This window comes from Acanthaster planci, linkage group LG15 (genome assembly GCF_054643075.1).
Source record: "Acanthaster planci isolate LZ-2023a linkage group LG15, COTS_SCS, whole genome shotgun sequence".
NCBI lineage: Eukaryota > Metazoa > Echinodermata > Asteroidea > Valvatida > Acanthasteridae > Acanthaster > Acanthaster planci.
The window spans coordinates 12,708,480-12,726,685 of record NC_141791.1 but is presented as its reverse complement, the minus strand read 5'-3'; the positions used below and the strand labels follow the sequence as shown (position 1 = coordinate 12,726,685).

General features: G+C 40.8%; 1 protein-coding gene across 3 annotated transcripts in view; it reads right to left on the bottom strand.

Annotated features, from left to right (window-relative positions):
• Positions 1-610: 610 nt before the first annotated feature.
• The window catches only part of LOC110981469 (uncharacterized), a 50,054-nt gene continuing 32,458 nt past the window's right edge, over positions 611-18,206 (bottom strand). For all 3 annotated transcript variants that reach the window (XM_087146181.1, XM_087146180.1, XM_087146182.1), the window contains one exon: positions 611-13,424. In XM_087146181.1, coding sequence (XP_087002307.1) covers positions 9,747-11,651 — 1,905 coding nt within the window. In that variant the 5' untranslated portion in view covers positions 11,652-13,424 and the 3' untranslated portion in view covers positions 611-9,746. The remainder of the gene's footprint in view (positions 13,425-18,206) is intronic.

The following is an 18,206-nucleotide window of genomic DNA, read 5'->3' as shown; positions in this document are numbered from 1 at the left end:
AATCCATAAACCAGCCACTCTGGATGAATCTTGTTTTCTCTTCCTTCAGTCATTTCCTTGTTTTTGTTTCCTTGTCAAATTGATTTCTACAAGGAACTTCGGGATCGTGACTTCGATCTCCATCGCAACAGTCAAAACATTTCCAGCTCGAACAGCATGTCGACCCTCAGAAAGAATAACAGGATCCAAGACAAACTGCGAACTTTTCAAACTTCAATTTAAGGGACAAAACTCCGACTGCAAAACACTATAGCTTTTTCCTTTAATATTTGGTGCACGCTACGATTTGAATACCCGGGACATACTTTTGAACCCGACAGGAAAATTTGATAATAGTACTGTGTGCCCAGCCAAAACATAGAACTGGTCCGTTAAGTTAGTGTCTAAAGGGGGGGGGGACGTGTACATCACAATTTTCTATTCTAGTCCATCACAAGCCATTCAATCTCAAGCCAATTCACAAGCTATCCAAATGAGCTGTGACGAAAGCATTCTTTAGTCACTGTTTATCCCGTTTCTTATGACTGGCCTTGTGAAAGGACTTGTGACTGGGCTTCTGAAGGGACTTATGAAAGAACATGTCAAATCAAATGAAACAACACTAAACTGCTAAGTCTCTGCAGCACAATCATTTTATTCTGAAAAAATTAACATTTACCTCCGCGTTCCAATCTATGCAAAATTAAACTTCGGCAAATGTGGCTTTGTGTACTGTAACCCTAAAACTGTACTGAAATTATTTTTAGTCCATTCACTTTGAATTACAACTCTCTTTAACCAGACTGTTTCAGAACTGCCTAAAAGCAAAACGAAAAAACGTTTTTATACAGCCATCGGTTTGCTCTCATATTGAGCACAACATGTCAACAAACGTTTCTGGTAATCACCTTGACCTTTTAAACACCATGACACCTGTCAATCAAAACAAGTTTTTAACAACTATTTAACAAGAATTATGACAACGCTGAAAACCACAACCAAAATTAAACACAAAATGAACTAATCCGTAAACTCCATTTAAAACACGCTGAGTAACATTAAATAATACATTAAGTCTACAATAATCTAAATACCATAAATGTATCTCTAAAACAATCAATTTTTAGGGTTGTGTTTTATATCAGATGTCCTAGAAACTTTGCAATGGAATTTAGGACCTGTCACATTCCCAATCATCTTGTAAAACGTAATTATTAATTCAATTCACGGCAAATTCTTCTGCGTACAACGTCAAAATCATTTCCATACAGCAATATAATAAATACTCTATGCTACAGAATTAGACATCTGCGTAAATATATAACAAGGCGCAAATATAGGTATTACATTAACTCAAGAGATGAAAATCCCTGACGTTTCACCTGTCATTTATAGATGCATTTTTAAAAAAGGAAAGCAGCTTTTGCCACCTCCAAGAATTTCTCTAAAGCAGCCGATATACTATTCCCGTTATAAATCATAACGTATGTAAGTGCCCAAACCAATAGCATAAATCTGTGTATTACATTAAAGTAATCATTTTTCTTGTTTGTAGCCTCCCATTAACTGCGCGGGTATCTTAAAAGATACGCTTAAATACTACAAACCGTCAATCAAAAGTACATGTACTCCCGTACTGTAGTTGTGGGTACATACACTCGACATTTCGCTTATTTTGTGGTGACCGAAAGCATTGTGGGGACTCAGAAATGTCCCCACAACTCGGCTCAAATCTCCCTAAGAAAAGAACTTGTCCCTGAACTTAGTGAATGCCAACACACATATTTCTGACGTTGCTTCAACACTCAGACATAGACAAACATGTCTTCGTGTAGTAAAGATAGCTGCCATCACAAAACTCCATGAAAAGTATAGTGCAAGGACACTTAAAATCTGCGATATAGAAAGGAACAAGAAGAAATCACAGAGCAAACAGCATCTACAATACAGAAGATATGTACATTCAAACTACCCTTGCTCTACATACGAAAATCCAGTTTGTGGAAAGGTGAACTCCTTGGGAATAATATTCAAAATGCATTTAAAATTGTCAGTTCCTTTAAATATTACCTTTAAGGTTATTTTACTTCGGACAAGTTACCGAAACAAATCTAGTCTACAGTCTGGCTATTATTTCCTTCCGATTTCAAACATATTACTTTCCCTTTCGCAATATTCGATACACAGTTACACTCAACACGTTTGTCTGAAGAAATGTACCGATGTCAGTTCCGTAATTGATATTATCCCTTTCGATAACTGGAATCGTCAGTAATTTTATACAATTTACAGATCTGTGTTTTTTGTTTCACAAGATCGGAATTCTAGCTACAAGAAAGAGCCTTTACACGTCAAGGATGTTGCCTGTCCAAAAATGTTGGAAACAAACTTTTCCACTTCTTTTGCAGTCTTTTTCAGGAATTCGAGGAGCCTTGGGTTTTTACATAAGACGTAGAAAAAACAACGCTCGTTCTTTTCTTTAATTTTTTTAAATACCCATTGAGTGATGTACGTTCTACTGTTTAACCTCGTTCCCAGCCTTCGGGAATTCCTGCGTAAATACATCAATACACTGGCAACAGTGTGTAAATTTCTAAACATAGCTCTGAGTAGGCCTACAATCCACAGGAAGTGTGAAGATGTATCAAATTCCCCGACACATTGCACATGACTTTGTTACTAATGTATATGTAGGTGAGACATTACAATACTCCACTTTAGTTTGAAACTTTTGGAAATAGCGTAATTGGACTTGAGAATATCAAATAGAGAATAGTCAACCGTAAAGCACATGTCTTCAATTTGTTTTCTGATTTAGTAAGTGTAACAAACACAAGCAGGAAGGAAGCTTACCCCCCTTGAGTAATGACGTATTGTTTAAAACAAGATGTGTAATAAATTGGGCCTGGATTAAGCGAATCAATTTCTGTCCAACAATTTTGTACATGCTCTTAAAAGCCGTATTTTCGGATCTAATTTATGATTTAAACAAATGAATGGTTTACAGTGTTATATCCTCTCGCAGCGCTGGGTAAGATCAGGGGACCAATGACGACATCCTGCCGTCAAGGAGAAATGAAATTATACATCGTTGCATGTCGCATGGTGCAGTCGCAAAGTCACCCAACAAGACGTCATTTTGGTACACAATATTCATTATGAACCAATTTCCCGTGATTGAATTTTACTTCAATTCGAGCTGCAGACTGAATAGTGTTTTTCTGCCCTAAACACGTAATTGCACATGTCAGTTACAACCACGTTTCCAACTACATCGTAATCATGTGAGTTTCTTGAAATTCTTAGGGTATGACATCAAAAATGGTAAATATTTATCCATGCCAGTTTTGAGGCCTGTGTACAAGGAATTAATTTAGGTGCATTTGACAAGACATGTTTTATTTGTTCCTCTTTGTGTACAACTATGCAAGAACAGACATATAGCTGCAATCCTACATGAAAGATTCAGAGTCGTTTCGTTTGACTTGCAATGCTTTTCTGACGAGTGGTCGTACCTCTTGGTGTCTTCATCTCAACTTTCCCAGCGTGTCTTTGTTCACGATATCAGCGTATAGAGTCTCTTCCTCGATACAGGCGATGCTCTCTCCTTCCGCCTCACGTCGATCCTTTCCACGCAGATCCAGGTCGGCATAGACCAGATTTTCCACATTCTTCCGTTTTGGGTCGTCTCCATTTGCCTTTTCCGTTGTTTTATCCATCGACTCGGGATCGTTTGTAGAGGACGAACGCGCTCGTCCTTTGGACAGGTGAAATGGTACAACGAGTGGCGGTTTGAAATCACTGGACGGGGCTCGTGCCTCACTCTTAAATGGTTTGACAGCAATGGTGGGTTTCTCTGGCTCGGGTCGTTTTTGGATTCTATCTTCAAGACCCTGACTTGATTCAGCTCGAGGTTCAAGCTTTGATTCCTTGTGCTTTTCAGTATTTTTCAAATCGACTTTTTGAAAAGAGTTCCCGGTGGAACCAATTGTCTTTGTTTTAAGGAATCGTTTATCAGGCAAAGCGTACAAAATCTCAGCACTCTTCCCTCCCGTTGTATGACTCTTCGTCTTATCCTCTGTGTCAGTGGGATCGGTGATCAGCTTTGCTCCATCTTTAATCAGAGGTTCGTCGGCTTTACCTTGGTCATGGTTGGCGCTTGATTGCAGCTTCCAGTCATCAGTCACTTCCACAACTGTCAGTCGTTTGGGTGGTTCAGTCAGCCTAGTGTCCGCTGGGGTTGACTGTGGACTTGCGGGAGCACCACCACCAAGGTCCAGCTGGGTCTCTTCTGTAAGGTGTTGGTCAGTGCCCGTTTTGTTAATATTTACCCCTGGTTCCTTCCGGGAGCGTTTGGTTTCAGGTTTGTCTCGGCGTTTGAAGAGCAAGTACAGGAAGAATACGATAATGGCTAATAAGAACACAGCGGCGACAACACCTACCAAAACGACTGACGAGTAGAGGGAGGGCGTGGAGTTGTCACTGGGGTGTGTGTTGCTGGATTTGGGTTGAAGATTGTCAGATGGGGTTACTAAGATCAAATCAGGTTCGTATGTTGAGGGAGATCTATTAGGCAATTCTGTTGCCGTACTGCCTTGATATTCTTCCAGCCGATCGGAGTGAGCCGGTCCAAAATCTTGCCTTGTCATTCTATCTGATGTGGGTTCTTTGAGTCCAGTCTCCGGATAAACAAGCAACAGGGCTTTCTTTTCCTTCCTCGTTAATTTGACATTTCCACTAAAAACACTACACGCAACTGAAGTGTTATTGAATGTCTTTGTCAAATGCAAAACTGTAAGATTCTGTCCATTGCCCGATACCTGAAAATTGCCCTGCATGTTCTGCTCTTTCAAAGTTCCGTTGATGTACCAAGCATACCTTATCATACCGATATGTTGTCGAAAAGGCCGGCAGCGAAAAGAAGCTGATCCTCCTTCTATGGCATTAACTTGGACCGGTCGCACAGCCGTCCTTATCGGTAGTATAACAGTCAGCTTGGCTCTGTCGGACTCGTAAGCATCTCTATCGCCCCAGGAATACACCGAACAAGAGTAATTTCCACTCTTATTTCTTTCAACGTTCAGTATATGCAGATTCCATTCGAGTCCTCGTGAGGATACGGCGTATTCCCCCTTATACTTCGAATAAGTTGAGTTACAATTTGAAATGGCCTCGTTTTTGTTTGTCTGCTCATGAGAGCTACGCCAGTGAACGTTGTATCTTTGTCCAGGTGACGACGTGCATGCCGTTACATTAAGTGCACAGCTCAGTGTCACGTTGTCTCCTTTAACAGCAAGAGTATCCTCTGGACTTCTCGTGAAGAAACGCCCACTGTATCCTCCACACATCGATGCAAGAAGAACTAGGGATGCAAATGTAAGCATTGTAATCTTTCTTAACGTTATAACTGTCACTAAACGCGGGAAAATGCCGTCTCAGTTCGACAGTTCTACATTCCTTTTAGTTGTTAAGAACGCACACCATGGAGTTTAGCGATATGCCTGAATTAACCACAGCTCTTTATAGTGTAGGGCTGATGTTGTTGGCAAAATAATACCAGCAGCTATTCATCCGGTTTATATATGTTGCCCTTTGTTTAAGCCGTTGCATTTCGGGAACTTCATTCCGTGTTGTAATAGGGCAAACATGGCTGCAGGAGTTTTCAAGCATTAGTTCCGCATTGAATATTAACAAATCCCACATAGCATATCCACCTTTGGTGTAGGGGAGGGGGACTTAAAGGCGAATGCAGATTCGGGCTCATTCAGCATGGTGTTGGGGTAGCAAAATATCAACTTTAGTTGTTTTCATGAGGTGTTGGTGCTAATATTTGACAAATAAATATACCGATTACTTTCTTTCCTACTCACAAACTATGATTTGTAAAAAAAAAAATCCGTGGGGTGGTGGTGGGGGGCAAGTTTTCCACCGCCCCCACCTGCTGGATACGCCACTGCAAGGAGTTATTTTAGCTTAGACTTTATCTGGGAGTGTATTGTTACTGACAAATGGCTAGGACAATTTGGTACACACAGGTCACCCCCATAATGATTTTAATGTTTTCAATGTGCAGCTTTATTTTCATCTGTACCTTCACCAACACACGTATTAATAAAAGTTGCACGCAAATTACTGAAAGACGGAAAGATATGGGGACTTCTGAATTTAGAAATTCATTGATTTCCAGAACAGTCGAAGTTTTTTCACTGATTCTTTGCTATTTCTGTGATGTATTGTTTTGAGAAGTAGGTCTCTCTGTATGAAGAGCGGCAGCGAAATTTTTACAACTTCATTAATTTCTGACATTTCAATCTGCAGTCGTAATATTTTTAGTGTTTACTCTGTCGATGAAAAAACAAATTTAACACCCAAACTACTGAGATTTTGTCCACATTTACCGTTATGTGACATGTACCGGTATGTTACTGGGGCACAGTGGTGCTCGATTCTCTAAAAATGCACATTCCTTAATTGCTTCGAGTCAAACATGTTAAAAGAATTTGCTGGAGGCCTATAGTTGGTCATGTGCCAAAAGTCTAATAAACCTTTATCTAATTTGCATTCGTTGGACCTCCCGGATTTTTAAATATGTGTAAAATTAGAATTACTTGTTTCCAATTACCAAAGAATCGTGAACTTTAGTCAAAGGGCCCAGAGTTGAGCCTCAGTAATAAGAACTTAAACGTCCTGCTGATAGCTGTAGATGGAGGTTCTACAGACCGATCACTGCCACATGAGGGCGCACTTCCATTGAGTACCAACTCTGATTCCTCTTTGTCACACTTGACATTCCTTTACTGTTATCAAAAACAACTAATTTTACGTTTCGGGGAATCGATTCCTAGCGATTGGTTCCTTCACTGAGAGCTTTCCTCCAACGAGCCAATCGGGGAGCTCATCTTTAGCAGTACAAAAGTGTCGAGCACACAACAGATGAAAAAAAAAGCAGACCGGGTTTTCTCCAGCTTTTGTTTTGTAAAATTACCAACTTCTACAATTGGGAGGACGTGAACGTTTCGATGAAATGATGCTGATAATTTTCTCGGGGTAGAAAATTTTGGTCATTTTGGTATAGAGTGAGAAAATGTTTTCATTTCGCCATTTGGCTCTAAAAAATTCGTCCCAGTTCTGTTGATAAATTCTTGAGTACAGGAACTTATTAACAAGAATTATGACAACTCTGAAAACCACACCAAAAGAAAACACAAAATGAACTAATCAGTAAACTCCATTTTAAGCACGCTGAGTAACATTAAATAATACACTAAGTCCACAATAATCTAAATACCATAAATATATCTCACAAAACAATGAATTTTTAAGGTTGCGTTTTATATCAGATGTCCTAAAAACTTTGCAATTGAACTTAGGACCTGTCACATTCCCAACGATCTTGTAAAACTTAATTATTAATTCAATTCACGGCAAATTCTTCTGCGTACAACGTCAAAATCATTTCCATACAGCAATACAATAAATACTATATGCTACAGAATTAGACATCTGCGTAAATATATAACAAGGCGCAAATAAAGGTATTATTTTAACTCAAGAGATGAAAGTCCCTAACGTTTCACCTGTCATTTATAGATGCATTTTTAAAAAAGGAAAGCGGCTTTTGCCACCTCCAAGAATTTCATAAAAACAGCCGATATACTATCCCCGTTATAAATCATAACGTATGTAAGTGCCCAAACCAATAGCATAAATCTGTATATTACATTAAAGTAATCATTTTTCTTGTTTTTAGCCTCCCATTAACTGCTTAAAAGATACACTTATAGATACACGTAGTAAAGATAGCTGCCATCGCAAAACTCCATGAAAAGTATAGTGCAAGGACACTTCAAATCTGCGATAATGAAAGGAACAAGAAGAAATCACAGAGCAAACAGCATCTACAATACATACGATATGTACATTCAAACAACCCTTGCTCTACATACGAAAATCCAGTTTGTGAAAAGGTGAACTCCTTGGGAATAATATTCAAAATGCAGTTAAAATTGTCAGTTCCTTTAAATATTACCTTTAAGGTTATTTTACTTCGGACAAGTTGCCGAAACAAATCTAGTCCACAGTCTGGCTATTATTTCCTTCCGACTTCAAACATATTACTTTCCCTTTCGCAACATTTGATACACAGTTACGCTCAACACGTTTGTCTGAAGAAATGTACCGATGTCAGTTCCGTAACTGATATTTCCCATTTCGATAACTGGAATCGTCAGTAATTTTGTACAATTTACAGATCTGTGTTTTTGTTTTACAAGATCGGAATTCTAGCTACAAGAAAGAGCCTTTACACGTCAAGGATGTTGCCTGTCCAAAGTTGTTGGAAACAAAGTTTCTAACGTCTCTTGCAGGTTTTTTTCTACAGGAATTCAAGTAGCGTTGAGTTTTGACATAAGGCGTAGAAAAAACAACGCTTATTCTTTTCTTTAATTTTTTTAAATACCCATTGAGTGATGTACGTTCTACTGTTTAACCTCGTTCCCAGCCTTCGGGAATTCCTGCGTAAATACGTCAATACACTGGCAACAGTGTGTAAATTTCTAAACATAACTCTGAGTAGGCCTACAATCCACAGAAAATGTTAAGATGTATCAAATTCCCCGACACATTACACATGACTTTGTGACTAATCTACATGTAGGTGAGACATTATAATACTCCGCTTTAGTTTGAAACTTTTTGAAAAAGCCTAATTGGACTTGAGAATATCAAATAGAGAACAGTCAACCGTAAAGCACATGTCTTCAATTTGTTTTCTGATTCAGTAAGTGTTACAAACACAAGGAGAAAGGAAGCTTACCCCCTTACGCAAAAAATACATCTTGAAAATAGTTCTCGGTACCCGCTGCTTCATTTGACTCGGACCGGCCAGCCGACCCCGGCAAGCTCGGTGGTCAAGACATCTGCACTAGTAAGCAGGAGGTCGTGGGTTCGAGTCCCACCCGAGTAAGCTTGTGAGGTTTTTTTCGCAAGCTCTCGGACAAGCACTGAGCATACAGTGCTTATTAATACACGTTGGGTAAGGGCAAACCCGTTATATATAATTAACATCTCCCCAACGCAAAAAAAAAAAAAAACACCTTGAAAATAATGACGTATTGTTTAAAACAAGATGTGTAATAAATTGGGCCTGGTTAAAGCGAATCAATTTCTGTCCGACAATTTTGTACCTGCTCTTAAAAGCCGTATTTTCGGATCTAATTTATGATTTACACAGGTGAATGGTTTACAGTGTTATATCCTCTCGCAGCGCTGGGTAAGATCAGGGGACCAATGACGACATCCTGCCGTCAAGGGGAAATGAAATTATACATCGTTGCATGTCGCATGGTGCAGTCGCAAAGTCACCCAGCAAGACGTCATTTTGGTACACAATATTTACCATGAACCAATTTCCCGTGATTGAATTTTACTTTAATTCGAGCTGCAGAATGAATAGTGTTTTTCTGCCCTAAACACGTAATTGCACATGTCAGTTACAACCACATTTCCAACTACATCGTAATCATCTGAGTTTCTTGAAATTCTTAGGGCATGACATCAAAAATGGTAAATATTTATCCAGGCCAGTTTTGAGGCCTGTGCACAAGGAATTAATTTAGATGCATTTGACAAGACATATTTTATTTGTTCCTCTTTGTGTACAACTATGCAAGAACAGAGATATAGCTGCAATCCTACATGAAAGATTCAGAGTCGTTTCGTTTGACTTGCAATGCTTTTCTGACGAGTGGCCGTACCTCTTGGTGTCTTCATCTCAACTTTCCCAGCGTGTCTTTGTTCACGATATCAGCGTATAGAGTATCTTCCTCGATACAGGCGATGCTCGCTCCTTCCGCCTCACGTCGATCCTTTACTCGCAGATCCAGGTCGGCATAGACCAGATTTTCCACATTCTTCCGTTTTGGGTCGTCTCCATTTGCCTTTTCCGTTGTTTTATCCATCGACTCGGAAGCGTTTGTAGAGGACGAAGGCGCTCGTCCTTTGGACAGGTGAAATGGCACAACGAGTGGCGGTTTGACATCACTGGACGGGGCTTGTGCCTCACGCTTGAATGGTTTGACAGCAATGGTGGGTTTCTCTGGTTCAGGTCGTTTTTGGATTCTATCTTCAAGACCCTGACTTGATTCAGCTCGAGGTTCAAGCTTTGATTCCTTGGGTTTTTCAGTATTTTTCAAATCGACCTTTTGAGAAGAGTTCCTGGTGGAACCAATTGTCTTTGTTTTCAGGAATCGTTTATCAGGCATGGCGTACAAAACCTCAGTACTCTTCCCTCCCATTGTTTGACTCTTCTTCTCAGCCTCTACTGTAATGAGAACAACGTTCAGTTCAGCCACGTCTTTTATTGGGATTTTAGAGGCCTTGCCTTGGTCTTGCTCAGGGCTTGACAGCTGGTTCGAGTCCTGAACCTCTTCCACTGTCGTCGACGATTTGGGTGGTTCGCCTGATTCTGTGTCCAGACAGATCGGTTGTGAACTTGTAGGCGAATCGTCACAAATACCCAGCCTTGTCTCCGTTGTGCCGTTTTCTCTGGAGCGTGCTTCCTTGTCTTGAGTTCCATGTGACTGGCAGTTTGGGTTGGTATCTGGTTTGCCTCGGCTTTTGGAGAGCAAGAAGTACAGGAGGAATGCGATGACGAGTAGTAAGGAGATAGCGGCAACAATACCTCCAATTACAAATATTGATGGCTGGCCGGAGGAATTGGAATTATCTTCTTTCTCAAACTTTGGTAGGTTGTTTGGAGATTTAGCTGAGGATTTCAAATGGTCATCTGTGGGACTGAATTGGTGAGATGTGGGTTGGATGGATGGTTTTTCGCCATCAGGGGTGACGTCGACTCCTTGGATTGTTGGTGCTGTGAAGGTCAGCGATGACTCTGCAGTATTTCCTTCACCATGACTTGGTAAGGTTTTTTCAGACAAACTTTCAGTAGTAAGTCCGGCTGTGTTAACCGTTTCGCTGGGACCAACTATTAGCAAGGCAGTTTGCCCCTGCCTTGTTAAGGAGGTCGATTCCCGGACAACCTCACATGCAATCCGACTGCCGTTTTGCTGCATGTGTAACTGTCGAATTTTGAGGGTGTCTCCATTGTCATTGAGTTTAAAGTTGTCAGAGTTCTGTATATCAGTCCAAATGCCGTTTGTGTTTATGAACCAAGCAAACGAGTCCCCCACTTGTACGTGAGCACGGCAGGTGAAGGAAGCTGCTTGGCCCTTTTTTTTCCTTTGGAGGGGCGGGTGGACCTCTGTGTTGACTGGGTCTACTACTGTGAGCATGGCAAATGGTGACGTACCAACTAGTTCTCCAGCCTGCAGAGAGATACACCGATACTTTCTGCTAGAATCACTTCGTTGAACATTTCTGATTTGTAATGTCCAATTATTGCCATCTAATGAGTCCACATTATATCTATCCTGGTATTCTTCATACACCATCCTGCATTCGGAAATGTATCCCGGATGAACTCCAGCATTATGACGATCCCAGCGAAGTACATAAGATGGATTTGAAGAAGGTTCACATGCCTGAACGCTGAGTGTACAGCTCAGTGTGACATTGTCTCCCACTACAGCCAGGGTACTCTCCGGAATCGTCGTGTAGATACCTCCCGTGCCTCCTCCACAAATCAATACGAGTACAGTCCGAAGCCAAAACATTGCGATTCTTATCCAGCCGGCGCAAACATGAGATAAACTTTTTACAAAAGCAACCCCTAGTTTATACTTCCACGTCCAGGACTGCGCTTACTGGAGCATCTTCGAGTACCAACAAATTACCACCAAAGTGAAACAACTCAAGATACACTTTGATATCAATTAAATTGCTAAAGAAAATTACCGATTCGTACTGAACAAGCAAGAATCTTTCAATGATTAATGTCGACCAGACTCCCGCTTTATGAGTTAACACCACCGGTCTTTTTAAGTTACAACTCTACTTACTTCCTTCCTAGAAAAACTGAGAGTATTAAATATGCTCAACCACGCATGTCCGGTGAAGCAGAGAAAAATAACCACTAACACGCTGCATGTGAGGCTTGGAGTCCATTCAAGGAACAAAGACCGAATTCTACTGCAACACAAATTTGATAATGACACCTGCTAAAAACATTGCTGCATGTACGATCAAACCCGTTTACAATACCATTCCTTCTTGTTTGAATCCATTTGTGCAGATGTTTTACAAATGGAATTTAAAGAAGTTATTTTAAAAATCATATTTTGTGAAGGAAAAGTTGGAGGACATTGCCTTTTCAAAACAATTAATATTTCGAAGGTAGGCCTATACGACTCAACTTACAGCTCCTGTAGAAGAGCCTTCTGCCACTTTTAAATGAGGGCGCACATCGATTTGCACATGAAAAGTCTAGACAAGGCACTGCATACATGCAGTGATCAGTGCCTTCTCTGAACACCAAAATGAGAACTATTGTGGAAGGGGTTTGTGAGTTTGTTTCTGCATTCAATTGGGGACCCTGAACAATAGCGGACAATAAGGTCCCCGATTGACAGAGGGTCCCCGATTGACAACTGTGTACAAAACATATGGGTGGTCTTCTAAAAAAGTTAGTACAAACAAAAGAGGAACAATAGGGGGTCCCCAGTTGCAGGCAAATACACACTTGGATGCGTGTGCTTCCCTACCCCAAATTGGAATTTGAATATCTGTGCTCTTGTCTTCTTGTTTTTTCTAACAATCCAACTAAGCAGTGACAGTCGTCAAGTTTTCCGGCTGATCACAATAATAAATGGCTGCAGGGGAGCCACAAGTCTGAAACAGAGATCGATTAGAGTTGATCTGTGTAATGAGAAGTCATTTCAACCACGAAAATCTCAAGTACGAAAGCTATAAATGCAGTTTTGGTCTTTAAATTTAAACAATGGAGTCTGAAACTTGCATTTGTGAAGATAGCGGATACAAAGCATTTGAAAAGTGTAATTTGATCCCGAAACATAAAGTTTCTTTGGCTTCCAAAAATTTTTTATGATTAGAATAATAACCATTCTTATTAGGTCTTTTTATGCCATTCATGTTTCCGACTCTTCGTTGATGTGCTCCTCTGAATCTGTCTCTCGCTTCAACCCAGCTACCTCATAATGGACTGCAGGTCCAGTTTCGTCTGTGTGTGTAGTAGTCTCAGCACTTCGACTCCGTCCACTGATGACATGACCTGATTTCCCACATGGACACCTTGAAGCACGTCCACTCTTAGTCCATAGCAGATCCATGTACGTATGTGCTTCCTTTGCCTTCAGTGACACCCTTTGCCTCGTCTCCAGTTGGACGTTGCATAGGGCGGGAGGAGTGCTCACTTCCAGTCGGCAGCATATCCATGTACGTGTCAGCCTCCTTGCTGTCTGTCGAAGATGTAGCCGCGTCTCCAGTCGGACGTTGATTGCAGTTTGCACATGGACTCAGCTGATACCGCGCTTTGGAAACAAAAAAGTACATGAAGACTGCGACAAAGATCATAGTGATGACAGTCCATCCCGATATGGCTAAAATAAAGGACGAGTTTCCACGTTCAGGGCATGGAAGACAAACAGAGGGGCCGGTCTCTAGCATAATCAGAAACAAGTTGATTAGTTGTCGGGAGGATGGGTACACTGGGAGGTTGTTGAGGTGTGAACCCTTCCACTTTGCTGTACTCTCATCTGACGTCGGAATCTGCATTTATTATTTTTTCACAGAATTGAATTGGTTTTGTGTTTTTGTGTCGGGGAACTTCCCGTTTGTGACTTGGATTTACCCACTTATCTGATCAGTCTCAGCATACACTAAACAAATACGTTCTTTAAGAGTACGCTACTAAAAATGCCAACCTTCAGGACAAACTCGTAACTATCCAGAACGACAAACCTTAAGTTGAGACGTTAGAAAATAAGATACACCATAAAAACGATCACTTTGACAGAAGGTCAAATACAATTTTCTGTATCAACTTCAAAAATCAGAACGTCTGAATATCGCAACGTTCCCCAAAATAAAGAAAATTTGCAAGATACTTGAAGGGGGAGCAGAAAATACTTGAAATTTTACCATAGAAACCCGTTTGTCCATCCTCTTTGTTTTATGAGGGTGAATCCCGCAATGTTGGCAATCTTTGAACAACGCCTTGACCAACTCCCCAAAGGTGCCTTTCCATACCCACGTTTTTGGGGTGCGTTACTATGACGATGCGTTCATGCGTTTCACTTTGACGGACACACAAATCGACTCTATTCACAGAACACACTTGTGCATTGCATTCGGCCGTCACAGTTTCTCCGGGAGCGATTCTGACGGATGCGCAACGCTTGGCTCATATGGAAAGGCGCCTCAAGAACTAGCCTTAGAAATGCCTGCATGCAAAACGTTGAAGTAATAATGACCGTGAAATGACATTTTAAATAAAAATGAAATTTCCAAACATGATAAGCGGAAAGTAAAAAGCAGTCAAAATAAGGAAGAAACGGTTGACATGAAAAGCGCGTGTCACATTTTCACTGCAGAATGTGCGTGTTTGTGCCACTGCAAAATGTTTATATTTGCTTGGACCGAAACGGCACTGTTGCTGAGGCTACGACTACGTGCCTGGTTTGCTAAAATGTAGAAACTACCAAAAAAAAAAAATAAATAAAAACGAGTCGGTCACGGCCGAATTTACAATTGATATGTAACACTGCCACAAACACTGTTACAAGCCCAAATTAGAATGTCATTTACAATTACACGCCCTTATTTAAAGATCACAAGATTGAGATATTGGGTCAGTGGTTAAAATAAGCAACAAGATGACTCCGATTGTTACACATTACAAGGAAATAGAATAACATTAAATCTACTACACCCAAATCATGGATATTTAATGCATCGACTTCTAATATCTGGTGTGAGATGAAACATGGAAAATGTCACATTTCCTAATTTCTTAAAAGAAGTTAATTGTTCACAAAAGATACAACCTTCAACTGTGTTTAAATGGTACAAACAATTCTTGGTTAACTGTGTCAATATCATCATTACGTAAGATTTATAAATTGTACTCATGTAATTATAGTAACAATTAAAGGTTAAATTCTGAAACCATATTTGTTCATTTTTGAGTTTGATTTTTAGTTTGATTTTAGAACAACAGAGATAACCATAATCCCAAAAGAACGATTCAGACCTGTTCCCGACTGGAGTAGCTGTCGCAGTCGTCGTCGTATTTCCAGTATGCGAGGTGTTGGATTCTCTATCTTAAATTACCCAGTGCGCCTTTGTTGACGATATCAGCGTAGAGAGTCTCTTCCTCGGTACAGATGATGCTTGCTCCCTCTGCTTCACCTCGATCCTTTCCTCGCAGATCCAGGTCGGCATAAACCAGATTTTCCACATTCCTCTGTCCTGGGTCGTCATTCTTTGACTCTTCCTGGGCATCGCTCACCGGCTCTAGGGCCTCTTGGGAGGGTGCACCCGCTCGTCCTTTGGCGACGTGATACGGTACAACCCGGGGCGGCTTTACATCGCTTGACGATTGGTTGGTAGTTGCACGTCTCAGTCCTGAGTACAGTTTGACAGCAATGATCGGTTTCTTACAGTCGTCACGAGACTTTTGCCCCGATATCTTGGGCTTCTTTGTGTTCTGTCCATTAGCTTTTTGAGAGGAGTCCTTTGCCTTTAGTTTGAGGAACTGTTTATCAGGCATGGCATACAAAGCCTCAGCACTCTTCCCTCGCATGGTATGACTCTTACTCTTACCCTCTGTTTCTATAGGATTGGTGTTCAGCTTTGCACCATCCTTAGCTAGAGATTCGTCGGCTTTACCTTGGTCTTTGTTGGCGCTTGAATGCTGTTTCGAATCCTCGGTCACTTCCAGAGCTGTCAATTGTTTGGGTGGTTCCATCAGCCTTGTGCCCGCAGTCGTCGGTTGCGGACATGCTTTAGCAACGTCACCAAGATCTAGCTGTGTCTCTGCTGATGTACGGCTTTCAGCCGCGCCTGACTCGCTCCGTTGAGCCCAAGGTGTCTTACGGGCGTGGTTGGTGTCTGCTTTGCGTCGATTATGGAAAAGTAAGAAGTACAGGAGAAACGCAATGACAAGAAGTAAGAATACAGCGGCGACAACACCTCCTATCAAAATGACTGATGTGTTGCCTGATTGAAGGGAGGGAGTGGACTTGTGACCAGGATCTGTGCCACTGTGCTTTGGTCCATGAGTCGCGGGTGTGGTCGACGAGGGAACCTGATATTTGCCTGTCGACAGAGGATTTTTAGGCAAGTCTACTGCCCTACTATCTTGTTCCTTCTGTCGTTCTGATGGAGATGGGGGGAACATTTCTGTCGTTGACGTATATAACGTGGCTACACTGCGTTCTGTCTCCCTGTAAACAAGTAACTTTATTTCCGTCTAAAGCCATTTTAGCTTCGCAACTTCCTCACCCACTGAATACTAATAAACGCTACAGCAATATGTGTTAAATTATTAATCCACGATCTTGAGGTGACATTTACAATCTTGTTCCTACAAATAAGCAAAAGTGATCAGACGTGATGTGGTAGTTCTTGTATCACATGAGTGATATTATGTACTAACTGAGTGAAATTGATTCTGGTTTGGTGACGTTACAGAGATTTGCGCATGGTTTTGGAAAATGTAGCTGATCTCACTGTTCCCACAAGAATTACATGTAACTTCCGGGATGATGAATGATTAGTATGAAATGTCACATAAAAATATGTTTGTTTTGGACGAGATATTTTATCAAATCTCAAATGTAAAATCATAGTCTGCGATGCGTCGCAAGAGGGCCTCTTTGATGTTATGACGTTAGTAATCCTTGTGGGTGCAGTCCAATAATTCAAGCGAGAATCTCTGGCCAGTTCATTAGCATTAAAAGTGCCCTCACAGTATCTTTTGAGAAAGAAGATTGTATGGCCCCCAAAATGGTGAGATTGTGTAAATCTTTTCCAGAATCAACTCCCTGGGTCTTTGGGCTTTCATCTGAGAGCAGAATGACTGAAAAATACTGTTGAAAAATGGTCCTAAGATCCCGAGAAAGTTGAGGGTTGTCACTTGAAAAACGGTTGCAACCAGACTTTGGAAAAATAACTTTTTGGGGAGTAATTTTGTTTTGAGGGAATAACTCAAAATGTAACCGGTTAACCCACAGAAAATTGAAAAGAAAGTGAAAGATTATGGACCATACAATAATTTAACGTGTGTTTCAGATGCCTCAGAGATGTTGGTCCTCATGTTATTGGGTCCCGAACAATGCTGATTTTACCCAGTTTTCAATGGGACCTGAATTTAGGACTACACCCTTGTATAGTGCTCAGCATGACGTTTTATAAAACATTTTGTTAATGTGGTTGGTGAAGAAAAATTCTTCGGTTTGTTTTAGTATCTCTTGCTATGGCACTTCTGGCTATCCTGGAAGACGTGGCTTTCTGTTGCAGTCAGTAATGTAGCACACAATCATTATGCTCCACCAGATCTTTAAACATAAATATGCCGCGTCATTCACTTCACAAGTTGTAGCTGAAAATATTTCTCTTCATTTTGATTGTCAATCACTTTTAAGTTGATTCTGATGGCGTCGTGCACAAAACTCGACATAAACATTTTTAGCACGAGTTGTCACTTTAACATCTCAAAATTGTTTGGAATATATATCGACCGTGCATTGTTTGGCGCCTTATTAAGAAAGGTCTCTGAACTTTGACTATTCATTAAGCCCGGAAGCATAGGCCATCAGACATTTCCACTTCAAAAAATGTATCAGATCTCAAAATATGAACACCACTTTCCTCGAGTCATGAGATATAGTTGATAGTGCAGCGGCAATTTTGAGACTAAAACCGCTTGTATGGTGACATCATCGTTACGTCACACTTGTATGCGCGCATCAGGGCATAAGGGTTGATTGATTTTCGTGTCAGGTTTCAAGTTGATATGTTATAAAGTCTCGACGAAGAGCAGCGGAGACTTATCCGCCCGGTCACATGCCCGAATATGCACACTTCTAGCTACGAGTTTATTTTGTTGGAGGCCTACAGTCAGTCAAGTGCCAAGTCTAAGGAAGTTTAATTTGTAATCATATCATAAGAGGTTCTGATAAAAAAGTGTAACTTTTATTATTTGACTACAGTTTTTGAAGAATTGTAAACTTAATTCAAGGGCCCAGAGTTGAGCCTATATACATACATTGTACTAAGAACTTCCTTCTAATAGCTGTAGATGGAGTTTT